Source organism: Trachypithecus francoisi, unplaced genomic scaffold (assembly GCF_009764315.1).
Source record: "Trachypithecus francoisi isolate TF-2019V2 unplaced genomic scaffold, Tfra_2.0 Lachesis_group8, whole genome shotgun sequence".
In the NCBI taxonomy this organism is placed as follows: domain Eukaryota; kingdom Metazoa; phylum Chordata; class Mammalia; order Primates; family Cercopithecidae; genus Trachypithecus; species Trachypithecus francoisi.
The window spans coordinates 14403627-14431092 of NW_022681473.1; the positions used below are offsets into that span (position 1 = coordinate 14403627).

At 40.1% G+C, this 27466-nt stretch overlaps 1 protein-coding gene and 1 long non-coding RNA gene across 6 annotated transcripts; one reads left to right on the top strand and one right to left on the bottom strand.

Annotated features, from left to right (window-relative positions):
• The first annotated feature begins 13 nt into the window (after nucleotides 1-13).
• On the top strand, nucleotides 14-16237 carry LOC117081668. Its single transcript, XR_004436239.1, has 3 exons — nucleotides 14-149; nucleotides 5423-7172; nucleotides 15787-16237. It is a non-coding gene; the product is annotated as an uncharacterized LOC117081668 (long non-coding RNA).
• On the bottom strand, nucleotides 7366-27134 carry FAM111B (family with sequence similarity 111 member B). Of its 5 annotated transcripts, XM_033207873.1 has the most exons (6): nucleotides 26899-27012; nucleotides 25656-25786; nucleotides 25482-25531; nucleotides 24840-25011; nucleotides 24487-24653; nucleotides 7366-9720 (listed from the first exon to the last, which is right to left on the bottom strand). In XM_033207873.1, the coding sequence occupies exons 5-6, from the start codon at nucleotides 24565-24567 to the stop codon at nucleotides 7594-7596; spliced, it is 2208 nt and encodes a 735-aa protein (XP_033063764.1). In that variant the 5' UTR covers nucleotides 24568-24653; nucleotides 24840-25011; nucleotides 25482-25531; nucleotides 25656-25786; nucleotides 26899-27012; the 3' UTR covers nucleotides 7366-7593. The 5 variants fall into 5 exon arrangements, with proteins under 5 accessions (XP_033063764.1, XP_033063763.1, XP_033063765.1 ...); XM_033207872.1 differs by lacking the exon at nucleotides 24840-25011; XM_033207874.1 differs by lacking the exon at nucleotides 25656-25786 and having other exon boundaries at nucleotides 26899-26942.
• Between the last annotated feature and the right edge of the window lie 332 nt (nucleotides 27135-27466).

Genomic DNA, 27466 nt, shown 5'->3' on the forward strand with positions numbered 1-27466 from the left:
CGCGCGGGAAGCGGAGGTGGAAGTCGGGGCGCAAGAATGTGCCTGTCCTTGTCTGTACATCATGGCTGGGGAGGAGGCGTGGAGGCACCAGGCTGGGGTCTGCAGCGCGCCATCTGCTGCAGCACATAGGAGGCGCTGAGGCTAGTTGGGTAAGTGGGGACATTCAGGCGTTTCCCAGGGGGCGGCATCCCCAGCAGATGGGATAGGCCTGGACACTCGGACAAAATCACTAAGAAGCCGCGGATACAGGAAGAGTAAATGTCCTTGTCATAAATCGATTCTACAAACGTTCATCAATATGTGGAGACGTTTATGATGGTGATGAAGAAGATAATATGGGCTCTAGGAATATGCATCTGAAAGCTGATGATCAAAGAAGATTGGAGAGGGTTTTCAAGGCAGCCTGCTGTTTAAGAACCTGCATTCTGAGTAGATGTGTATTGGAGAAGGCGACTATAGCCACAAAGGGGACGACTTTTATGCAATCAACAGAGGACTATTATGATATATATAAACAGATGGGGTTGAATGGTGTGTTGGTAACTACAAAACACGTGGGAATTTGGAGGAAGGAACTGGCCTTAAATGCATGTACAATACACCAAGGGAAGCTAAAATTACTGCTTCATCTCCTGTGGGTTCTTTGGGGTTTGGATAGAGTAAACTTAAAACATATTTGAATGCTGACTTTTTCTGTGATACTCACTTTTGGAATCTGTGCATTCCTACATTCAGAAAGGGTAATCACAGCTAGTACCCAGCATCCAAACAATGGCAGCCAAGAGTTCTACTCTGGAGACAATTTTCGTTCTTTCTTTCTTTCCTTCTTTCATTCCTTCCTTCTTTCTCTTTCTCTTTTATTCTTCCTTCCATCCTTCTTCTCTTTTCCTTTCTCCTTCCTTCCTTCCTTCCTTTCTTTCTTTCTCTCTCTCTCTCTTCCTTCTTTTCCTTCCTTCCTTCTTTCTTCTCTCTTTTTTCTTTTATCTTTGTTTCTCTCTCAATTTTCTCCCTCCCTCCTTCCCTCCTTTCTTCCTTCTCTTTTGCCTGTTTTACATTTCAGTGTGTAAGCAAATGGTGATTAAAGGACAATAGGCTTAAAATATTCTAAAACAAGGGTGTTAAGAATTGAATATACTGATAAAATTTGTTTCCAAAAGGAAGGGTTATATACTAGGTGAGAGTGTAAATTAGTTCAACCATTGTGGAAAACAGTGTGGCAATTCCTCAAAGATTTAAAAAGAGAACTACCATTCAACCCAGCAATTCCATGACTGGGTATGCACCCAAAGGAATATAAATCATTCTTTCATGAAGACACATGAACATGTATGTTCCTTGCAGCACTGTTCACAATAGCAAAGAATCAACCTAAATGCCTGTCAGTGGTAGACTGGATAAAGAAAACTCAGTATACCATTGAATACTACACAGCCATAACAAATGAGATCATGTCCTATACAGGGACATGGATGGAGCTAGAGGCCATTATGCTTGGCAAACTAATGCAGGAACAGAAATCAAATACTGCATATTATCACTTATAAGAGGGAGCTAAATGATGAGAACACATGGACACACAGAGGGGAACAACAGACGCTGGGGCCTGTCGGAGGGTGGAGAATGGGAGGAGGGAGAGGATCAGGAAAAATAACTTAACAGGTACTAGGCTTCATACCTTGGTAGTGAAATAATCTGTGCCTCAGACCCCCATGACATGAGTTTACCTATAAAACAGACCTGCACATGTACCACTAAACTCAAAAGTAAAGTTTTTAAAAAAGTTTTCAATCTACGAAGTTGAGATTTACCAGAAAGGTTATTCAAATGATTTTGATATATTAAAACATTAGTGCACAAGGAAATAATAAAAAGTTATTATTACAGAAGATATAAAACATGTTCCTCTACCTAATATCTGTGCAACCAAACCTACTATGTACCAAGATATTTATCAACATTCTTTCTGACATTTTTGTCATTTTGTATAATTTTAATCGTATTTCTTTTAAAAACGTTTATGGCATGCTAAGTTATGTGTTGGCTTACTACAGAAAGGGCATAAAATAACAGTTCTTAAACTTTATATATATTTGCAATGAAATACATTTTGGCTTTAGGCAATAGGAACATAACCTTTTTTTGGATGAAAGATTACTGTCACATTTTTTCTTCATTATCCGACATCTTTGTCATTTTCTTAACTTATATTACTAATTACAGTTCCCTATATTTTCAAAAAAAAAGTCTAATATTGACATTTATTTCTCGGTAGCAAACTTTGGCTATTGTTTTTTCTACTAATTTCGGGCAAAAATGAAGTATTAATTTCAGTTACAAAATATAGCTTAGTAAGATCTAAACCAAATAAAATTCACATTCTAAAGTCTACAAACAAGTTTTAGAAAGGTATTTTGAACATTAAACTTATTTATTAAATGTAACTTTCGTCTTCTAAGGACCAGAGTTCTTACAATTGCTATGAAGCTCCTATTCTATAATCATAGCCTGAGTTCGTTGTCAATGCTTCATTAGACAGGCTACTTTTTTCTTTCTTTTTTTTTGGGAGACAGGGTCTCGCTATGTCGCCCAGGCTGGAGTGAAGTGGCACAATCTTGGCTTTCACCTCCATCTCCCAGATTCAAGTGATTCTCATACCTCAGCCACTTGAGTAGCTGGGACTACAGGATTTCACCATATTGCCCAGGCTGGTCTCGAACTCCTGAGCTCAGGCAGCCCACCCACCTTGGCCTCCCAAAGTGCTAGGATTATAAGCATGAACCACCGCACCCAGCCAATTTCTTAATTCTTAGACTAAATCTACAGGGGACACACTTTTTCCAACATTAGCTGCAAAGGGTTTTTTTCCTTCACACTTAAGTCACAGTCAGTTAGTAGTTTTTTTGTTTTTGTTTTTGTTTCTGTTTTTGTTTTCCTGTATTTTTGTTTCCTTGTTTGTTTGCTTTTATTTGGGAAAACGCCTTTTTTGATAGTAAGAAATTACTTTTTACAACGTGAGGTCAAAAACAGCATGGGGTGATTTTTCTTCCACACCTATACACACCTTTTTATTCCTGCCTCTTGCTGTAAGTAGTTGCACAGTTAAAAGCAGAATGGACTTAACGAAGTATTTATATTTGTAATTGCTGTATTTGTAATTCTGCTAGAAATGAATTCTGTTATAATCAAAGGTTACATGTTATCTGAATTCTTGAAAAATATGTAAAAATAATGCTCTTGTGACTTTCCATATGTTTATAGTCTATAAACACTAATTTTCATCAATAATTCATATCATTTATGATTAATTTTATTACCAGAAACAGATAATAATAGACGTAGGCCTAATTATTTTGTGACAGCTGGTGTGTTTGGAGTATTTGCTATCACCCTTAAATATGATACCCTGGCTGGAAAATATTAATTTGATAATGTACCTTTAAGAAATTACATAAAATATGTAAAAGCATAACCTTATGCACATTTTTAAAGCAAGGCCTTCTTGTAGGAAAAATATTACATCACGCATGAAGATGTTTTGTTTTCTATTATTATTTGAATTTATTTTAAAAGCCATTACTGCTCTGTATATGTGTGTGTATATATGTATACATATATATGTATACGTATACATATATATACACACGCACGCGTATGTATGAAACCAAAAATTCCAGGTTCATCATATTCTACACAGATTTCATTTTTTGTTGCCCTAACTTATTCTTAATCATTGAAAGCACTGAAAATCAATACCTGTTTGATAAATCAAGATGTGTGATCAAGGTAAAAATGCCATAGTTATTACATATAAAACTTTCTTATCATTACTTTTGTAGTAACTTTTAAAAGGGGTGGTGGTGGTGTGGGATACCTTTACAAAGTCCAACTTGGCTGCTTGACTGCTTTCACTGGCCTGGCTAACACTTATGTCTGCCCAGGGAAGGAGCAGGGAGTGCGTAGAGGGAAATGACCTCTGCTGCTGTACTGCTTTGAGTTCCTCTCTGAGCTTGGCATTTACATGTGTCTGTTTCATTTAATACTCTCAATAACCCTGTGGGGAAGGTGAGATTATCTTCGCCATTTCACAAAAAGCTTTAGCAAATAATTGTGCAGAAACATCCTTGTGAGGATTTGTACTCCCATCTGAAACTAGAAGCCAAACTTATTCTATTGAATGATGACTGCCTCTCATATCTAACTGCAAAAAGGCACAGTTGCTTACCCCTTCCTACTTCACTGCTTTTTCATTCATCCACTCATCTATTCAAGGTATAAATTTCTGGTGGCAATTTACAAGATCCAGTGCCAGATTCTATGAAGGGTAAAATGTTGAGTCCGGCCCTCAAATAGGGAAGACAGAGAAGGTACACAAATAATATCATTTCCACAGTGGTTTCATTCATTTAAGAGACGTGTTAATTACTACTTTGTGCCAGGTGTTGTACTGGATATTGGGGAACAGAGGTGAATGAATATGATTCTTACATTCATGGACCCAGAGCAGTTTAATGCAATATTGTATCTAAGCCTAGTGCTTTACCAGGTCACATCTCATAGCCTATCCAATATATTAAAATGCACACACATTCTACGTTAAATACACGTGTTTGCCGTTTAATCTAGTTTGAACTACTTGGAGAATTGGAAGAACCAGTCGCCGAGTGTGGAAAATTGTTCTCAGATCTTCCCCCTTCCCTGTACACACACCGGTTGCCAGGTGCCTTTGCAGTTCCTCCCCACCCCATCAATGTTGGGCTTTGGGCAGTAGAATGTAGACAGAACTAACACTGTGCTGACCTCGACACTGGAAGCCACTGCATCTTTCTGTTTGCCTCTGTCCTGGTTCTGTCATTGCGTGTAAAGAACATGCTCCCGCTAATACTGTCTCATAGAGGGCATGAGACTAAATGAGGTAGCCTATGGGATGGTCGTAGAGATGCACCTGGCACGAATGCTCCGGAAATGGCATGGCGCCTTTGCCGTTATTACTTCTGTTACTACTACCATGTTACTGTTTTGATGTATACTTGTCTAGAAGGTTGTGCATGATTTTTAGGTTTTGGATAAATATTACCAAATTACTCAAGCACTAGCAGGAAAAGGTGATGTTCATTTCAACTTGAGGTCAAAAGTGTTGCGAGATCGGGATTCCTAGGAGGCAGATCATAGACTCCAGCTCAGTCCAAGACCTGGAAGGCAAAGAACCTCCACGAGGGTAATGCCCTCATAAGGACTCTCCGTTTGGACTCTTAAGGGGGTGTCCGCCCCATCAAAACTCCAGAGGCTGCTAGCCTTCCTCCTTCCAGAAAAGGAAATAACCACCGCGCCGGTCCTAGCTGTGGCCGGAGGTTCAAGCGCTCGGGCTGCAGGGACTAGTAGGGGCGCGCGATCTGTAGTGGCCTCCGTCTTCCTTGTACCACAGGACGCAGAAACCCGCCCCGCTTTCCTCCAGACCTCACCGCCCGAAAGACCCTCCAAGACCCTCTCGAGGCGCCCGCAGTGCTCCTTAATTCGCAGCTCCACAGAATGAGACCAGCGTGGCAGCTCCCTTTCAGGACAGCTTCCAAGAGAGGTGAGAGCAGCCCCTAAAACTCAAGCAGGAAAGGCATTTCTTCCTAACCGGGGTTGAGAGTGCCGCGCGCTGCCAGCAGATGGCGACAGAGGATGAGCCTGCGGAAACCTGGTAAGCGGAAGGCGGGGCCGAGGCGAGGACCGACATCCCTCAAGCCAATGGCAGCACCGCGTGGAAATGGTTTACCCAGTCCTCAGTTCTCTAGGACAGAGCTTGAGCCTTCTGGGAAACCGCATTTCCCTGACTGAGTGTTGGGGAAGCTCGAGTGGTTAGTGGGGGTGTCAAGTTGGGAAGCTGGACGTTCACTTCCTTGTGCTCCTCTGAGAACCATCTGTTGGTCTAAAGGTGCTAGAACTGAGGCTGGTGAGCCCCTTGGGGCCACCTCAAGGGCTAACAAGATCTCAAATGCTCTTCTCTCCGTCCCTTGTGGTATCCTGGATTATTGTGAACATGTATAGGGATTCCTGGGGAAGGCTTAAGGATTAAAATATAAAATATATAGGTTTAAATATAAATAACTTTATATATATATATAAATTTTTTTCTTGTAAACCAATACAGTAGGAAGTTTAATTCCTTAACTTTCGTTTTTCTCCCTAGCCTTTTTATAGCCAACAAGAGCAAAAGCACACTGCAATTTCTAAACCAATTGCAGGCGTTTTCTGCTCCTTGAAGCCTGGGAATTAATTTATATGCTCAGTCCCTTTTCCCTTAGCTGGCCATTGAAGAAATTGAACCACAGGATTGGACTGTCCAGAATCATTAGCCAGAATTCATTTTGAGTGGATATCTTTTAGTTCTTCTTCAACACTATAACTAACCTTTACCAAAAGCAAAAACAAAACAAAAAACTGCAGACACCAGTGAGTTCTGTTCACAAAGAATGACTCCTTGTGTCATCACACCAGCAAGGAATGGACCAGCCTCTGATTTTCTCTTCTTGGCTGACTTGATAAGGTTGGATGCAGCCCATAAGGATCATGCAGCAAAGACAGAAAGTGCTGGAGAAGCCCCACGTGCAGGGCCTCACCTTTAGCTAGTTTGTATGTTTCCACTTCATGTAGCTGTTGGAACACCAGTCTCTCTAATGTGCTCTATGGGATAGCTGTTACCTTCCACTAATTTATGTCTATGACATATAAACCTAAAGTATCCTTTTTAAAATTTTATTCAGTTGGAGGAAATTTTCGTGCCTGCCAGATAGTGTTAAGCACTGGGATTGCCAAGATGAATCTAACATTGTCCTCACCATCCATTAAGTGACAATCTAGTAGATGAGTAAAAGTAAAAAAATTTAAAAACAGAGTTACAAACATAATACCGAAGTGACCAGGCTGCAGTGGTAGCACAGAGAGGGCTTCAGGGATGCCATCACAGAGGTGGTAACATTTGAGATATAGATTCCAAATTCAGATGTGTTTGCTGTTGCAAAATTCCAGGGTCTATGTGCCCAGTTTCTGAACATTCCAGTGATAATTTTTACCTAAAATTTAGGTGGCAAATGAATCGTATTATAACCACTCGGAACCACTGTGTTTCTGGTTCGTCTTGTGAAACCCATTGTTGGTTCAGAGGGATGGAGGCAGAGGTCATACAGCAGGTAAGCTCAAGCAGTGATATATGACAGGGCTTTCAGAATTGGGGCCATGAAGAGCAGGCTTTATTTGCATGCTATTTAAAAACAAGTTTTTGCAACTGATTTATCCTATAAAACACTTACATGAATAACTCAGTGGAGATTTATTTGCAATAGTAGGATCAGGTGATTTGAGATCTTTAATGTGTGTGGTTGTAGCAGGATTCTGAATATTCAATCTTTGCTGGATGCATAGTTTGCAAATATTTTCTCTCATTCTGTAGGTTGTGTGTTTAGCATGTTGATAGGTTCTTTTGCTGTGCAGAAGCTTTAATTAGGTCCCATTTGCCAATTTTTGGTTTTGTTGCAATTGCTTTGGGTGTCTTTGTCATGAAATCTTTGCCAGTAATTATTGGCATATTTTCTTGAAGACAGCATCTTTTTTCTAACATTCCATGGGTTCAATCTGATGATCTTGAAGTAATGACTCTTGTTTACCTTTCTCTTCATTGCAGGTCTCAAGTTTCTCATCATTTAATAATTTATACAAGCTCTCGTTTGTCTCTTTAATATTACAAAGAATAGAATCGATAGAATAACCAAACTCAATAAGGGCATACACATTACATCCACGTTGATAAAAATGACCAAAGGCATGCAAAGCAACCAATTTGCCAGATGCATTAAACACTGGGGAGCCTGAAGACCCATCAGAGAAACAAGTATCATAACTAAGCGTGTGCATGTTCCAAACCTCTGATAGGAAACTTCTTTGGGTAAACATAGGGCATACACTACTGGTGGTATCACGGAGATCTACCAACCCATCTTGACAATCGTTTGGATATTTTTTCGATCGTTCATTTACAGGAATCACAGTACAACCATCTACTTTCCTGATCTGGCCTTGGGGATGACCAATTAAATAAATCAAACCAGTAGATGGTTGAGGAGAAATCTGTCGCCATAGTCCTGGAGGAAATGCATTTCCATTTTCTTTTAGTTTTAGAATGGCATAATCTAGAGTTTTATTGGAAAAAAGCCATGGCTCAATGGAAAACCAATTGTCAGGAGTAGGGCAGAACTTTGTATAAGTGAAGGTTACCTTAGCACATTTGGTAATTATATCTGGCCACAAACTTTCACATGTGTTTTCACCTGCTATAAGATGTACAACGTGTCGACAGGTGAAAATATAACCACCATTGAAGACAAAGCAAGTAGCATTGCCTGTGTTTCCATTATTGTCCCATTGCATGAACCCAACTGCCTTGCCATGATATGTAAGCTGTTCAAAGGTTGCATATGGAATAGAACTTGGAGTCATTTTTCCAAAGTCCTTTTTATATATGTTGAATTGCTTAGATGGTGGAAGATCCATTCTCTTTTGTTCTTCCTGAAAATATTTTCTTATCCACTGTGCCTCCTCCTTAAAATTCGGATACTGATGCATAATGGCTTCATTCAACATTTGAGAATTCTTTAAGAGGTTAATTGCCTCCTTTTGGACATCCAGATTAATAGCATACTGCCTACCCAGATGTGGTCTCCGCCTAACTTGTGAGTTTATTTGCGAATATTTTCGGGTCAAACTATGAATGCAATAATTTCTAATCCTGGGAATTGTCTGGTGAGTTTTACCTTTAGTATAATGGCTTAGATCCTGAGGTAGGAGAATTTGCTGTCTGCTGTGTTCTACATCTTTGGTCTCTCCATCTTTCTCTGGTTCATGGACTTTTTTGACTTTTTTCTTAGGTTGTATCAGACTCTGGTGATTAACTTCATCAGTGGCATTTTCATTCTGTTTAATTTTTTTATGGATATCTTTCCTTTGTAATTTTTTTTTTGAAATGTCCATTTCTAAGACTTTTCCAGATACTTCATCCACCATGGACTGTTTTCCATAAATTTTCTTATGACCTTCCTTTAGTTTCCATTCAAATTCACCTATGTCAGACCGAAAACGGCCATCCTTGCATAAGGCTCCTTCAATAGTCTCACCCTTCAAGGCATAAATACAAAGTTTACTTCCGTTTTCATGAAGTTCCTTTATCTTAACAATCCTCTTTATTGTCCTTCCTATAGCAACAACATGAAAAAGAATGCATTCCATGTTTGGATTTTCACATTGGCGTAATATGTGTCCATCTTCTTTGCTACTCTTTCTTTGATGAAATGTAATTGTAAAATGAGAATCGCTAGGCAGGCACTTGAGAGGCATTCCTAAATTTATATGTCCATCTATTGTCTTTTCTTCATAAACAATAATATTCTTATTAAACTGGTTCTTCATCCTTTCACTGAAATAGTCATTAGCACTCAGGGCTGAGTAGATACTCTCACTGGGTTTACCATATGCTGTAAACACACTACGGTCTAATTTTCTGGAGTTTTCATTCAAACTAAAGGTGAAACAACATTCTTTGTTGTTCAGATTTGGATTCTGCATTTCAAGGGCTGTTTCATGCTTACTGACTTCACTTTCAGGCTTAAAGGTGCTGCTACACTTTCTTATGCCAGATAGACAATGATCAACAGGTGTGTCAGCACATGTCCGCTTCATGACAGTATCCTTAAAAAGGAAAGGTTAAAGAGGTTAAAAGGAATCACCCTTAATAATGTTTTATATTTTTCTAATGATAGAATAGATTTCTGAATAAAAATTGGATAATATAATGGTTAACGAATAATGGAGAAAAAAATCAATCACTGTTCTATCACCAGAGATATTCATTCTACATTTTATTTTAATTTTTATTTTTTTCTCTGTATACTTTGATTTTGTTTTCTGATTTTTAAAAGTAGTACTTTGATTTTCAATAAGGGTCCAAAGACCATTTAATGGGGGAAATATCATCTTTGTAACAAATGGTGCTAGAATAACTGGATATCCAGATGCAAAGAAATGAGTTATACCTAACTTGAAATGGATCAGAAATAGCCCTCTATTATTTCATATGCAGATCTAAATCTTATGTTTCTTAAATACTATGTTGCATGTGACTTTATTTTTCACTAGGCAACGTGTCACTACTTTGTGCATTAAGCAACCTTTGAAACCACAAGTTGAGGGGCTATAGAATATTTCACTGTATAATAATTTGTAATCCATCCTTTCATTCCTGAATATTTAGATTATTTTCAGATTTTTACTCTAAATATGACAAAATTTCCTACAAATATAACATTTTTGTCTGCACATTTGAATATTTCCCTAGGTCATATTCCCAGGAGTGGAAATACCACAACTGAGGATATAAACATATTTTGCAACATATATTTTGCCTAACTGCCTTCCAGAGAATTGTATCAACTTACCCCATCCCTTCTCTCCAGCTGCTCAAGACCAACCTCACCCCTATGGTTGATTCCCTAAGAGGATCTGAGTGTTACTATTTTAAATGTTTGCCAATTGCTATATAAAATCTATCTAATTTGACTGTTTTTAGAATGTACATTTATTCACTTACTAGTGAAGCTGGACTTACTTAATTTATCTTTTAGATATTTGAAACATCACCTTTTTTTTTTTTTGAGATGGAGTCTTGCTCTATCGCCCAGGCTGGAGTGCAGTGGCCGGATCTCAGCTCATTGCAAGCTCCGCCTCCCGGGTTCACGCCATTCTCCTGCCTCAGCCTCCCGAGTAGCTGGGACTACAGGCGCCCACCACCTCGCCCGGCTAGTTCTTTGTATTTTTAGTAGAGACGGGGTTTCACCGGGTTAGCCAGGAGGGACTCGATCTCCTGACCTCGTGATCCGCCCGTCTCGGCCTCCCAAAGTGCTGGGATTACAGGCTTGAGCCACTGCGCCCGGCCTTTGAAACATCACCTTTCAAGGATTCCCATTAAAATCTGTTTAGTTTCTGTTCTGTAAATGGTTTTGATAGCACTAAGAAAATATATTAAAATGACAGATAAATAATAGGATGGGATACATAAATAAATATAAATACTCAAATACAATCAGTTGGTAGTAGCCTAGGATACAAGATATTGAGAATCTGATGCAACAGAAATGAAAAACATAAGTAAAAAACATTATATGACAGGAGTCAACATAACTTGGAAGGAAATCATTGTGAAGTCTGAAGTATTGGATCTAGTCTATATAAATAGAGGAATAAGCCTGGAGAGAGTAAAATCAGAAGGTACAGCTCAGCTTGGATCATTTGGTAGGTGAAATGGAATGAGCTTAGGTCTCAGGAATAGTGATTTCCTTTTTGTCTTGGGACTCTTCTATCGCCTCATGTTTTCAAATATTTATTGCCCAAATCTATCTCTGCAGCACTGACCTCTCATCTAAGCTCCAGATATCAATATTTTGTTGCCTCTTTGACATCTACTCTTGGATACGTCAGAGACATTTCACTCTTAGCCCCTTCAAAACCAGAGTCATAAAATTTAATTGTGCCCCTCTTCCTGTGTTGCTGAATCTGATAATGGTGTCATTACCCATTTGACTACTCAAGCTAGTATCCTGTGAATAGTCCTCAGCATCTCCTCCTTTCTCTTATATACTGTGTTTTTAAAAAACTATAAAATATATGCAGGCAAAAGCAGTTTATGACACCTTATATTTCATATAATAAACATCTGTGTATCTCCTTCCCAACCTAAGAAATAGCACACTACAAATTACACTACAAATCATTAGAGGCATACAGTGTGTCCCTCCTTCATCTTATTTCCTTTTCTCCTTCTCATGGACCACCACTAAGTCTGAATTTGTTTTAAAATTATCATTGTCTTACACTTATTTAGGGACATATATATATGTAGTAAAAGTATAAATAGTACACTGTTTCATTTTGCTGGTTTTGATTGTATATAAACAGATCCACCTGAATGTGTTCTTCTGTGATTTGCACTACTTTTTTATTTGATTTATTTATTTTTTTGAGACAGAGTCTCGCTCTGTCACCCAGGCTGGAGTGCAGTGGCACAGTCTTGGTTCACTGCAACCTCCCCCTCCCAGGTTTAAGCAATTCTCTGCCTCAACCTCCTGAGTAGCTGGGATTAAAGGCGCATACCACCACACCCGGCTAATTTTTGCATTTTTAGTAGAGACAGGATTTCACCATCTTGGCCAGGCTGGTCTTGAACTCCTGACCTCGTGATTCACCCACCTCAGCCTCCCAAAGTGCTGGGATTACAGACATGAGCCACTGCGCCTGGCCTGCACTACTTTTTTGAGGTTCATCTTAGTTGACGAAATTCTGTATCCACTTTTACAGTTAGAGATAATTCACTGAAGAAGTAAACTGTTTATACACATTTCTGTTATTTCTGGGGTTTTTCTAATAAAAGCAGTGGTTCATTTTGCTATGAATATCCTCAAATATGTTTCCTGGTGCACACGTGCAAGGATAGACTTAGAAGTAGAATTGCTCAACTTCAGAAATAGAGTTTAGCAATAAATATTTGAAAACATGAGGCAAGGAGAAAAAGAAAATGAGTAATCACCTTTATTATAATAGATATTGCCATATTATTTAACATAATGGTTGTACCACCTTGCACTTCCACCAATGAGAAATGAGAGTTTTCATTATTCCATGTCTTCATCAAAGCTTGGTGTTATCTGTTTTAATGTTTCCCTATTTTGTGGGTGTGAAATAGCATCTTATTGAGGGTTTAAACAGTAGTTTCCTAATTACTAATGAAATTGAACCCCTTTTCACACTTCAGTCTCTAAAATGCTTGTTTATGTCTTTTGTTCATTTTTATATTGGATTATTTGTCTTTTTATTATTGATTCTAGGAGTATTTTAAATATTGTAGATACAAATTACTTATTTATGATACGTGTCAAACATCTATTCTGAATTTCTTCTTGATTTTTCATTCTCAGGTGTCATAAAGGAGTTAATTTAAATGTTGTCAAGTTTATTAATCTTTTTATATCATTAGAACACCTTTCACAGGATAATTCTGTTTTGTTTTGTTTTTTTTTCTAAAAATTGTAAAGGTTGCTTTTACCATTCAAGTTTTTAGTCGGGAATTATTTTTTGTATATAGCTTGAAGTAGGTATCACTGTTTATTTTTTTGCATGTGGATAACTAATTACTCCAGCGATGCTGACTGAATTGTTCATTCTTTCTCCACTGATCTGTACTGCCAGTTTTGCCACATAAGATTGTTATGGGTTGAACTGTGTCCCCTCAAAACTCACATGTTATAGTCCTAACTCCTAGTACCTCAAAATGTGACCTTATTTGGATATGCAGTTCTTGTTGATATACTTAGTTAAAAATGAGGTCACACTGCCGTGGGATGGGCCCCTAATCCAATACCCCTGGCATCCTTAGAAAAGGGGGAAATATAGACATAGAGACAGACACACACAGAGTGAAGATGAGGTAAAGAGCCATAGGAAAAACATGGCCAACTATAAGCTAAGGAGAGAGTCCTGGAACAGATCTTTCCCTCACAGCCCTAACAGGTAACGAACTCTGCTGACATCTTGACCTTGGACTTTGAACCTCCAGAATCATGAGACATTGCATTTCTGTTGTTTAAGCCACACGGTCAGTGGTACTTTATTACCTCTAAGAGACTACATAGTCTGGACTTTTCTAACAAAATACATGATGCAGAGCCCTCATGATCTAATCACCCACCAAAGCCCCATCTCTTAATGCCATCACCTTGGAGATTAGGATTTAAACATATGAATTGTGGGGGATGCAAAGATTCAAACCATAGCACAAACTAATACAAAGATATTGTCATATCTTGAAATTTGTGAGTCTGTCTCTACTCTCTCTGTTCTGTTCCAATGGTATATTTTTCTGTATATTCACCAAATACTGTCTTAATTTTGAGTTTTTCTACTCATTAGTATATCTTGATATTGATTTATGTCTCATTTTCAAGTCTTCAACAAAATAATTTTCTCCATAAATGGTTAACAAATAATGTTTACATTTCTTCCTAAGTAAATAATATTTTTCTAGGCATTATAAAATAATTTTTGAGGGATTACATTTTCTGATATTGCTGACTAAGCTAAATCCATTGTTTTGTAAATATCAACCTTAAACCTAGCCAATTTCCTACATTATAATCATTCTAATATTTTATCTATAAATCTTTTTTGTTTCAAAAATAGATATGATACCATCTGTGAATATTTCATGAATATACTTTGTTCCCTTCTTTTTAATCCTCAAACATTATCTTTTTTCTATTTTTTCTTATCACACTGTATTGGCTAAATTAAATTTTATTTACCAGCTAAATAAAGGCAGTAATAGTGAGAACTCCTCTATTCTCCCTCATTGTAAAGGAAATACTTATAATGATTCATTATTTAACATGATGTTCCCTGTGAGATTTTTGAGGATGCCCTTAATCTGGCTAAGAAGCCTTCTGGTATGTTTATATTTATATATTTGACAGTAATAGGGGCAGCCAAGATAAAGTAAGCCCATTATTGCCTATTATTTCCACTAATTAAAACTAAAGTCTTTGGAAAAATAAAAAAAGCAGCATCCTGAGCTTCTACTCTGGCCACCATGGAATAACATAGAACTAACTTATACTCCTGCCTGAAAATCCTGGAGAAATGGACAAAATACACAAAATGGTTTCCAAGACATTCAGCATTAGTCAAAGGACAGTGGTACTTGAGAAACAGAAAAACAATGATGCACACTCTATGACTGCCTGAGCTTACTGCCTGAAAAGAGGCTCTAGGCCATGGTGCAGGGAAAAGAATCCAGGCAAACCTCAGTAGCAACTGAGCTGAGGAAAAGGAACCGAGTTCTGGGAAGCCAATGGGTTTAGCTTCTGAAGGGCAGGAGAAGACTGTACAGAGAGGGTCCCCATAAGTCTTCAGATGACTAGTGGTCTGCACATGCATGTGAGGAAATCACCTAAGTCAGGGAAATCAACTACCCAAAAAGATTAGAAGGAACAATCCTTGGAGATCTTACAGGGCTGGGAATAGTTGCTGTTCCCACCAGACCTAGGGAAAACATCATAATTCATGGGGCATTGAGCACAATACCAAAAAGAACATTGCCTCAGCAATAGGGAAATATTAGCTCTATAATATACAGGCAAAACATTACAAGAAAAGAAAACTACAGGCCAATATAAACATAAATTCAAGAACTAATAGGTAAATACCAGGAATGCAAGGTTGGTTTAACTTTTGAAAAAACGTTATCACTGTAATAAGCCAACTAGAAAAATTATAATTTCTATATGTACATAGAATCATCTCAACAGACATAGAAAAAGCATTTGGTAAGCCTGACATCTATTTCTAATAATATCAGCAACCTAGGAATAAAAGGAAACTTATTCAATCTCATGAAGAACACTTAAGAAGAACTTACAGGTAACATCATACTTAATGGTGTAGGATTGAATGCATTCCCCAGACTAGAAAAAAACGCAAGAATGTCTTCTCTGGCAGAATCTCTATACCATTATGCTGGAAGTTTTAGCCAGTGCAATAAAAAACAGAAATAAATAAAAGGCATCCCTATCAGAAAGAAATTAGTAAAATTATCTTAATTCATAGATGACAGGTAATCTATGTAGAAAACTCTGACAATATATGCAAGACTTTTGTCCTAAAATATATTGTAGGAAATTAAACTAGACCTGGCTGCCTTCCCCAATTCAGGTTCTGCTGAATGATCAAATGCAGCCCTGAGGAGCCCCCTTGGAGACAAGAGGGATGCCCCAAGTCTGAAGGAGTGAGGCAGAAGAACAGGACCTGGAGTCAGGGAACCTAAGGATGATTCACACTCACTTCCTACAACTGAATCAAAAGGAAAATTCCACCTCTCCAAGTAACAAAAGAATCAGAGGCTCCTCCCTTTGCAGATTATGCCCCCAGTTCCTGCTTTCCACCGCATTGCAGATGAAACATGGAAAGTACCTCTAGTTGGTCCCCTCCCTCAACCAATAAAACTGGTTGTGGGCTACTGCTTCATTTACATAGGGTGTAAACAAAGTAACCAATGAGAAACCTCTAGAGGGTATTTAAACCCCAGAAAATTCTGCAACCAGTGCTCTTGAGCCCGTTGCTCAAGCCTGCTCCTACTCTGTTGAGCATACTTTCACTTCAATAAATCTACGCTTTCGTTGCTTCTTTCTTTTGTTGCTTTGTTTGTATGTTTTTACTAAGTCTTTCTTTAAAATGCCAAGAAGCAGGACAACTTTTAGTGAAGACCCTGCATTGGTAACAGGAGGAGGATTGGGGAGTCACTCCCTCACTCCTAAACCTCAGAAGAAGTCGTTGCCTGGGATGTGGATTCCTTGAGGGCCATGACAGGGTACTAAGTGGCCTGAGGATTCAGTGCCAGTCCTAGCTTGCCCTGTGAAACCTCTGCGGGAGGCGGTAGGGTCCAGAGGGAGGAAGCACACATCCAGGCTCTGCTACATGTACCACCCACTGTGTGACCTTGGGCTACTTGTTTAACATCTTTGAGCTGTGCTTGGTAAGTGAGATAATATATGTGAAAGGCCAGGCTCTTATGGGGACCCTTGGTAAGTGTGAAGGGAGTGGAAACTTTTGAGGTAATCGTACTTGCATCCCTAAAGGAGGATTGAAAAACCTGCCCTCCTCCTAATCTCCTCAGAAGCTATCAAAAAAGCAAACATGCCAAACAAATGTAATTGTTCTTTCCACACTTTGATGGGACCTGAGTTCTTAAGGAGGCAGTACAGAAAAGTCCCCTTGCCAAAAAAGAGTGGAAGTGGAAGGAGGGTCTAGGGATAGCAAATTCCAACTAAAACATGTCTCTTCCTTTCCAGGGTTGTGGGAAAGTATGTGTTAGTGGTGGTGGGTTTTCTGCTTAAGGTATAGCAAGATCTCTAACTAAATAGGGTAAATCAAATTATCTGGCTCATTCAGAGGGCAGGCAGCTCCCCTGTGACTTTACCCAAAGACATTCAAAGCAACTGCACATAGTTTGTTTTCCCTCTAAGTGAGAAAGGGGGAAGGTTACGGTTCTCTGTGCATCTCCCATTGAGATGTTAACCTGATTCTATCACTACCTCAGAGACCTGGTAAAAAATCTGGGGCTTGTCAAATGGAGAAATGGATGCCCAGGTCCAGAAGGGCTTTGCCCATGGCCTCTCATGTTCAGAGTCTACTGGAGAGCCAGGACTCCACCTGCCTGACAGTCCCACTCTGGGTCTGGGTTCTTGCCACCATTCTGCATCAGAATCACCTGTGGGTTTCTTGAAACACAGATTGCTGAGCCCTAACCCAGAGGATCTGACGGAATATATCTAGGGTGAGGCTTCAGTCTGTGTTGATTCTGCCATCCTAGGGGCCAGGCTTTGAGCACCCCTGAGTTAAGACAAAGAGCAGCTGACTAGGCCCAGCTACCTTAGCTCCTCTCTACTCTGAGGCCTTTCCTTGGTGGTCCTCAACTGCCTTCTCTTCAGTTAAGAGTCCTAGAAGCCAGTCACTCTTCCCTCTATAGCTCTGGGCTCCAGAAGAGGGGCACACATGGGAAACGAGGACCTGGCTCTTTTGAATGTCTCTTCACTGAGCCCTGGAATGCTCTGTGGAAAGGGCCTTTGGGATGCAGCATTTCACCTTACCAGGAGGGGAGTGTCTACAATTAAAATTAGAATAAATTATTGGATTGGGTAATCTGAATTCACTGTAGGCCTTGTAAGAGCTCATGTGTGGTCAGGCATATTTGGAGATGCCTGTTATGCTTTGTTGGTAAGAATAAAAGAGTTTTGAATCAGCAGAATTTAGAGCAACATGTTATGTCAGCAAGTTAGCTAGAGAAACAGAAATGACTGAGGAAAAATAAAGAGGAAGTGACTAAGGTCCAGGACACAAGTCAGAGTATAGATGGAATCTGAGCTGAGATTCTAAGATTCTGGAGTCTTCTATGTACCTTCTCAGTCTCGAGGCCTTGAAGCAGAGCAGGAAATAACCACATTCACAGCATTCCCAGTGAAATTATGCCCAACCCCTGTCAAGATAGCCAAAGAGGCAAATAATGCACCGGGAAGTAAATATCCAAGTGAAAGAGAGTAGGGGCAGGACTCTGCCTCCACCACCAATAATGCATTTTTCCATTGACTACCAGAACTTGCATCTCCACTGGTGCCATCCTCATTGGCTGTAAGACCTTTAAGAAACTAAGAAGCATTCTACCATAAATCTCATTCAAGGGAGTTAACTTTATCACTTGCATGAACACAGGACCAGTAGAATGACCAAACTTTACCTCATCGCTTGCCTATTATGTGAAAATCCCCACCCAGGGAGGGACTTATCCACCATTTTTTGATCATGTGATGTAAGTACTAACATGATTTCTCACTGTGCCTGCACACTCTACAGTCCACCCAACACATACAATGATATTAGCATACCTCATGCTTTTCATGTCAGCTTTTTTTAAAACAGCAAAAAGATCTATCCTTGGGGAGCCATCTGGAGAACTCACTCCAGTGCTGTCTCCCTTGTACTCGAGAACAAGCCTCTAATAAAGCCTTGTCTGGGAAACTCACTTGGCCTTGTGTCAATTTCTATTGCATGCGAGACTAAAAACTTGTGACTGGTAACACAAGAAACAGAAAGTTTTAGTGTGATGGATGCCACAACAGTGGCAGAGGTGGGGAACTGGATGACAGGGTGGGACCTGCAGGTGTTAAAAGCAGAAACAGCATGGGTAGGAGTGGTGGGCTCTGGAACAGCACAGAACCTTCTTATTCCTTGACTTTCTCTACCTTTTCTCCAGATTGTAACAGACTCAACCCTTGTCTTTCCCTGGCCCCTACTTCTAAGCCTGGCCAGGACTGGAAAAAAGAATAACAGCATAAAGAAAGAGAGAAAGTGGCCCCCATCCCACCTCTCTGACCCCTCTTGTCTGATGAGAAAACCCAGGCATGTTCCTTAGAGATTCCAAGTCTAATGGAAGGGACACAGGTACTGATTAGTGAGTCAACAAGCACTAGACTTATTGGTCAGTTAACAAGCACCCTTCTACCTCTGAACCTTTGTACTTGCTGCTTTCTCTATCTTCAGTGTTGTTCCCCTAGATATTTCTAGGACTCACCTCCTCTCTCCTTTCAGGTCTCAGATATTACCTTATCAGAGAAGCCGATTATCACCACTTCCAAAACAGCCTCCACCATTCTTTTCCCTTCCGCCCATATCAAAACACACACACACACACACACACACACATGTGCATGCAAACACATACACACAATTTATTTTTCCTTTCTCCCTCTATAGTATCAGCTCCAAGAGAACAAGGATATCACCACATTCACTGGTATATCCTTGGTGCCTGTGATGTACCAGGCATGTAGGTTTGCAACAAATGTTCATTGAATAAATAATTGAATGAATACTATGTACTCACCACTGTCCTGGCCAATTAGAGACAAGGAAGAAAAAGGCAAAGTTCCTGTCAGTGATAAAGTGCTTGGGTTTTAGGGTCAAAACTCACTTGTCATTTCTGCTCCCTCTCTGACCTCCACAGTTTAAGCCCTACATTCTCCATCTCTTTTCCTTCACACCTCTCATCCACTCCACCCCCTCCTCTCTGCCCCTTCAGCTCCCAGTCTCAGGCCACCCCAGGCCCTCTCCTCTTTAGCCTGGATGTTTGTGGAACAGCCTCCACTCTCAACTCTTGTCCCTTCAAGCATCTTCCCATCCCCTCTTTTCCAAGGCCCATGAGGCTAGAGTGTTCTGGCCCCTGTCCACCCCTCCCTCTGCCCCACCTTCTGCTGCTCAGCTCCTCTCCCCTTGGTCCCAGCTATGCTGCCCACTCAGGCCCCGGACAGGAAGCCCTAGCCATTCTCAGGGCTTGTGCACTCACCATTCTGTTTGGCTTTCCCTTGGGTCTCTTTAGGGCCACTTCAGGGGCCTCTTGACTTCCCCAGCCAGAGTAGCACTCCAAGGCACACACCTGCCACTTTCTGTTACCTTTGTATGTTCTTGATCCACTAGCGAAAACTTTCTATTTGTCTGTTTCCTGGATAGTCTCTTTCACTCTTTAACATGTAAAGTTCACAAGAGCTGGGACTCTGTCCTTCTTTCACATGCCTAGTCCCTAAAGTAGAAGCTGGTCAACAAAGTTTGCTAACTGAGGGGCCAGGCTTCAAATGCATTCTGAACAAATACCTCCCCTCTGTTTTCTATCAAATTGGAAAACATTTCCCTCCAGGTGTGGTGAGACTCCCATAAGACGTGTATAATGTGCCCAACAGACTGTTGCATCTGGCATACATAACTTATGATCTTGACCATATAGTTTCCAGGGGACTCTAAGTGTGGGGGATGCTGATGGAGTCGTGACTCCGTCTGGGGGACGCTGATGGAGTCGTGACTCCATCTGTGCAGAGCTTTTGTCTGGAGAGGGAGATTCCAGTGCTGGAGGTTTCTCCTTTGAGGAGTTTACGTAGGATGGAGGAAGCAAGGGTTTCTCGTCAAAGCGGCAAGACACACTCCAGAGACCCAGAGGTAATGGCACAAAGTCTGCTAGGAGGAGCCACTCACAGTTCTCTGGACAAACTTAAAGCTGCATGATGTCAGGATGACTAACCTCTGTCACTTGTGCCTTGTACTTCTGATCTTTCTAGTTCTCATCTTGTCTGGTGACCTTGGAGAGAACAGTGCACCAGTCACATTGCCACTTCAATCACCCACTCCCTGCTCTGCCTTCATGCACCAGGTTTGCCTATTCTCCCAGGTACCCAGCAGCAAAATAAATTAAACAAGACCAAAATGAATAGAGAATATATCGTGTTCAAGATTGGAAGACTCAACATTGTTAAGATGCTAATCATCCACAATTGGGTTAATTTTTTTACACAATCAACACACAATTTACACAAACACACAAACTTTGATCCAGATATAGCACCATACAAAAAATAAATAAAACTTAAAATAAATTGCAGACTTAAATCTAAAACTACAAAACTCTGGAAGAAAACTTACAAATGTTTTGTGATCTTAGATTTAGCACAGTTCTCTGATGTGAAAAACAAAAGCATGATCCACAAAGAGAAATATAGAGAAAGTGAACTTCATCAAAGTTGAAAACTTTTCCCTCCCAAACAGGACTAAGAGGATGAAAAGACAAGCCACACAGAGATAAAATATCAGCAATTATCACAAATATTATGAGAAAAGCAATATGACAAAGGACTTGTTTCCAAAATATGTAAAGCCCTCTCAAAATTCAGCAATAACCAACCAGGATAAAAACGGGCAAAATATTTTAATAGACACTTCACTAAAGATATGTGGATGATATAAACACATGAAAAGATGCTCAAATCATGAGTCATTAGTGAAATGCAAATTAATACCACAAAAAGATGCCATTACATACCTATGAGAATGAATAAGTCAGAAAAACTTTGTGTTGAAAAGTGTATGAAACAACTGGAACTCTCACACATTGGTAGCGAGCAAGGGAAATCATACAGCCACTTTGTAAACATTTTGACAATTTCCTATAAAATTAAAGTTATGTCATACACTTTCCATGACAGCAATTCCACTGCTAGGTGGACCCAAGAGAAATGAAAACTAATCTTCATGCAAAAAACTGTATGCAAATGTTCACAACAGCTTTATATACAAAGTCCCCAAATGGGAAACAGTTCAAATGCTTTTCAGTGAGTGAACGGATAAACAGATTTTGATATATTCACACAGTGAAATGCTACTCAGCAATAAAAAGAAAAACCTATCAATGCATGAACAAAACTTATGACACTTAAGTGGAATGTTCTAAGTGAAATAAGCCAGACTCAAAGGGTATGATTCAGTGTATGTTCCATTTACATAATGTTCTGGAAAAGGCAACACTAGAGTAATGAAGAGATTAGTGGTTACCAGGGACTGGGGTGAATAGGGGATTAGTGGGGAGAACAGGGAATTTTTTTAGAGTGATGGAACCACACAAGGAATTATTTAGGGTGATGGAACGGCTTTGCTTCTTGATTTTGGTCATGGTTACATTACTGTAGGCATTTGTTATAGGCCATTCAACTGTATACCAGAAAGACTGAATTTTACTGTCTATGAAATAAATAAATTTAAAGGAAATAATAAAAGTTAAAGCCTTTCAAATAATCTGTAAGACAGTTAATGGGGTGTAGGGGTTTTTGTGTTCATTTCTATCACTTTTTTTGTATCTTCTACTTTTTCCACTTTTTCTAAATTTATATTCCCTTGCTTTGTTGCCTCCTTTATTTTGACTTTTCCCTCTCGTTCTATTTTCCAGACAAATAGTTTGGCAGTTTTATACCCTAGTTCTGTTCTATCATTGGATGCCCTAGACTAGTACTGCCCAATAGAATGTCTGCAGTGATGGAAATGTTCTACATCTGTACTGTCTAATTCCACAGCCACAAGTGGTTGTTCTTAAGTACTTGACATGTGATGTAACTGAGAATTTGTACTATTCACCTTTTTCATTATTTGATTTTAGTTAAGTTGAATTTAAATTTAAATTTACATAATCACATGTGATTATTGGCAACTGTCTTGAACAAAATAGCCCTAAACATTTTAACATTAATATTTAACTTAACAAAGTCCAAAGTGAATTGAATAACTCCTCCTAAGCAATACAAAGATAAAGTCTGTAAACACGTCTCCTTTTTTACAGAAGAAAATCCAAAGACCTACACATGGAATTCAAAGAAAAAAAAGATACTGCAGCTATTCTCCAGAAAGCTATTCTACTCCTCTCCCACTTTTTAGGAGCCATACATGTATGGAAATGAATTCATGCCAGCTTAAGAATATCTATATGTGCCCTCTCAGTCACAAGGTTTTGTGCTGAAATGGGTGAGCTACTTAAGTTGGGACAATTAGATGGCAAACAGAAGTTTCCTCAGGAAACCAGGATAGACTCATTATTGGGAGAGTAAAGCACCTGATACTACTGCAGCTCTATTTGTCACTATGCAGAAAGCCAGCCAGGGGATAGCAAGAAAAGCAGAACATAGGAACTGAACACACAAACAAGTCCTTAAAGAAATTGTATACCACTGAATGAAGAGCTCAGCTGAATTCTGGAATGTCCACTCATGTGAGCCAATGAATCCATTTTATTGTTTCACAATTAGAAAATATTTCTACTGGAAATATGGAAAGCTCTTATTGATATAAAGCCTATTGTGATCTTGGCACTATACTACCTTATCAGTACAGAAAGCAGTATTTGCATACCACATTCTCGAATTCTCCTTATACAGCATCAAATAAAGCTATCTTGTCCCCCAAATATGTTTTCCTGTGTACATGACTATCCTCAGGCCATTCCTTCATCCTTGATATGCTAGTGAAATGTCATTCGTTCTTTTTAAAAAATAAATTAGTGTTAGACATACAAAATGCATAATTAATGTACATACTTAATGTATACACCTTGATGAGTATGGAGATACATTATTACCACAATCTATGCCGTCAACCTATCTATCACCTCCCAAAGTCTTTTCCTGCTGTCTTATTATTTTTGTAATAAGAACACTTAACATAAGATCTATCATTTTAGCAAGAATTTGAGTGTACAATAGTGTTAACTATTGGCACCCAGGCTGTACAGATCCCTAGAACTTATTCACCTTGTATAAGGAAACTATGTACCACCTGACTAACACTTCCATTTTCCGCTCTTCCCAGCCCAACAACCACTTCTACACCTATGAGTTTGACAATTTTAGATTTATTATTCATTAATAAATCATTTCTCATATGACACTGCTGTAGTTTCCTAAGTCTGAATTAAGCATTCTTCTCTCTGTACTCTAAAATCACTTGTTTATGTCTCAAATTAGTATTATCAGTTTGCATATTTTGAGCAAAATAGTGTGGGTCAAAAACCAGTCTCCGCATTCTGACAGCCTAGGTTCAGATCCTTGCTCTGAAGTCCGTTACTTCTGCAACTATAAGCAAGTTGAGCTTCAGTTTCTTCTTTTGTAAAATAAGTATGATAATAATACTTACTGCATGTTCTATTAACTGTTAAATGGAATAATCAATATAATGGGACACAATTCCAGGCCTACAGTGTTTCCTCAGTAAACATTAGCTGATTATTTTTGCTTGTCTACACTTTCCAAGATTTTAAGTGCCTATATTGTTTGTTAGTCATCTTGTTGTCTTAAGACACGTTTAGCACTGTTAACTCATACCCTATCATTTTGCTTTCCACAAGCACTCATGTGTATGAGCTCCCCAAATATATTTTAAACTACCTAAGAGAAAGACTTATAACTACCATTGTTTAAGAACTTATCTCCAAGAACCTCATATGGCACTATGGTTAGACTATCACTCCTGTGGGGAGTTGTAAAAAAGTAGACACACCTCTGAAACTTCAGGTCTAGTCCTCTGGTCATCTCCCGTGGCACTAAATGACTTGTTTTCTTCAGTCTTCATGGAATTCATGATGAGTTCAAAGATAATATAACTAACTTCTACTAGTGGATAAGATGGAGAAACAAGGATTGAATTTATTCTGCCACGTGAAATGTCTAAAAAAAACCAAAAAAACAAGATCTATGAAATAACCACTTTCAAACACTGGACATCAGGTGGTGTGGGACCTCATCTCTAATATCTGAGAAGAAAATCATATGAGGTAAGCCCTATGGACATTTAGCTTATTGTATGCAGTTTCCAAGGCATATCTTAGGAAGGAGAAACAGGCAGAGTCTCACAGTTTCCCTGAGTTGAGAAGACAAGGTGGGAGTTTGGGGAGGCCAGGATGACTGGAACTTGTATGACAGAGTACTAGGGAGAAGAGAGCCACAGGAGCACACAGTATCAGAGATCTGCAGTGGGTATCCCTTGAGATTTCAGCTTGGTCAATGCATGGGTGGAATGAAACAGCTGAAAAGGAACAGGAAAAGAATCACCCAAAAGGAGTAGACGTAACAATTTCTGAGGCTCATACAGGACTGTGTATAATTTCAGTTCACAAAAATCTGACTAGAAAACTTCATAATTCATGAAGTATCAGGGAGACTACTCAGAAAGGTATTTCTTCCATAGTGGGACAAAATTAACACTAGTTCTTGTCCCACCTAAAAAATAAAAGCAAGCTTTGAAAGTATAAAATGGTTTCCATGTAAAATATCAACATACTAGAACAAAGCTCAAGAATATTGACAGGAATGTAAAAATTTCTGGCACCCAATGTTGTGAAATTAACAAAGCTTGATAACTAATAAAAAAATCAGCAAGCACTTAAAAAGTGGATAAATATGACCCATAATGACAGGAAACATCAGTGAATAGAGACAGGTCCAGAAGTGAGAGAGATGATAGAACTAGTAGTCAGAAACATTAAAAGTCATTACCTTGAATTTCTGGCCAAAAAGGAGTAACAGGGACCGGATTTCCACCTAGTCTGAAAATAAAACAAAACAAAAAGAGCAAAATATATGAAACCATGGTTTGCAAGGAACTGGACATGATGCAGTTAAGGACAGTGACAATTGAAATGCATCCTATAATCCACATTAGCAGACTACCTTGAAGGATTCCAGGCCAGTGTTGCAAGGAAGGGCGGCAAGACAAAGTTAGTTGGAATTCCAGATTTGAGGAGACAAAGCTGAGAGACCAGGGTGACAAGAGGTCACAGGCCACAGACCTGGCGGGAGACCTGCAAGAGAGGGAACTCCAGATATATGAAGAGGGTTGCCCTAAAGCATCCAGCTGTGTACTGATCAGAGCAGCAGCTGAGAAAACTTCTCAAGGCCAGGAAAGAACCACCCTAAAACTGTCATAGTCTAACTTTCCTCCAGCCCTCTCCCTGTGACCCTTTTACGGATCCCCATTTCCTCATTTCTAAATTAAGGACTTTGGCTCAGATCAAACTTGTATTGTTCGTGTGAATTGGTTCCTCTGAGCTTTTTAAAAAGGAATCCAGATCCCACCCTCACAGACTCTGATTCTCTATGTCGGGGTGTGGCTGTGGAATCTGCAATTTTACCTGCCTCACCCCGCAACTCCCCTCTCAAACGCGCACCACATTGTTTGAACAGCTGCCTCTGTCACCGCAGGATGACCTCAATGCTTTCCTAAAGCCCCAGAACCTATGAAGGTCACCTGTGCTTGAAGCTGTGCTTGCTTACAGAAACAGAGAGTGCATGTCAGTAACCACCATGCTACAAGATGGGAAACGAACTTAGAAGCGCTACCCTAACCTGAATCCTTGCTAATGATCATACCTAAATCTCTGCCTCGGGGAGAAATGCACCTTGCCAGGCACATGTAGTGTTGGGGTGCACAGGAAATACGAGACTGCTGCACTCAGCGCTTTCTGGAAAGCCCCACCTCTTTCCCGGAATCCTTGCTCTCCAACTACGTGCCCTAAAAGACCTTAAGAAGCACCCCCACACTACATCCCAGGCACTTTGAGCAGGGGCTCCCCTACTCCATTCCTTGATCAGTGAATAGTTTCTGCTCTACTTAACAGAACCTGGTCTCATTCTATGGGCGCGAACGGCGCTGAGCAAGGAAAGGACCCACCAGGGTCAAACGACCTTCTTGAGATTCAGGAAAACCCAGACGATCTCCAAATATCTTTTCAGGAGTAAAACTCTTGGTCTTTCAAGCTGAGGGGCGGGGAAGGGAATTACCACACTGGCGGCTGCCCAGCTCCCCATCCAAAACCTCCTTGACTTTGGGCCGAGGTCCTTCTGCCTATTGCTTTTGTCAGCCATCCCCCTAAGAGAACTCCAGGTCCGACCCAGAAAAAGAAAAACCACTCACAAAACCGGAGAGTCTGTCCACAGAGTGCACGTGCCAGTCAGTGCCCACCGCTCTGGATTCGCAGGTGCCGGAAAGGCTGGTCTTTTGTAGCTCTCAGCTGAACTTTTCCCGCCTAGAAGGGCACGCCTGCGCGCGGCAGGAACCTGGGAATTGACACTCTCGCTGGCCAATGGACGAAGAGTCTCTGAAGGCTGTTTTTCTCTCATTGGATGTAAATGACTCATCTCTGGCCTAGGGGACTGCGCGCCAACCCGCCCACCCTCCCTATTGTACGGATGACTCACGCGGGTCTTAGTGATCCCTTCCCCCTTACCACTGAGTCCAAGGCAGCTCCCGCCTCCCAGGATAAACTAAGCAATCACTGCCCTGCTCCTTCCCGCTCATCGGCGTCCCCTGTCTCCCAGTGGAGGCCAAGGAGGAGCTGCGCGGCTGCGGTTTCGCGCTTTCCGACTTTTGATTTGCGAGCGGGAGCAGCGCGCTGGCGGGAGTTGCAGGGCGAATAACCCGCCAAGTTGCTTCGGTGTGTGGTAGTTGCTGCCGTTCTGCAGCTGCGAGGTGGGCGACGATG

Bases quoted from the DNA above. Each gene is read 5' to 3' on its own strand.
- FAM111B (XM_033207871.1), bottom strand. From the start codon at position 27,122: ATGAGTCATTTACATCCAATGAGAGAAAAACAGCCTTCAGAGACTCTT. The intron at 25,532-26,898 runs GTGAGTGGTTTT...TTTTATTTTCAG, and splicing joins TGGACAGACTCTCCGGTTTT to ACTAGGTGGAAATCCGGTCC. The intron at 24,654-25,481 runs GTAATGACTTTT...GGTTTTTTTTAG, and splicing joins TTTTTGGCCAGAAATTCAAG to ACATTTCACGTGGCAGAATA.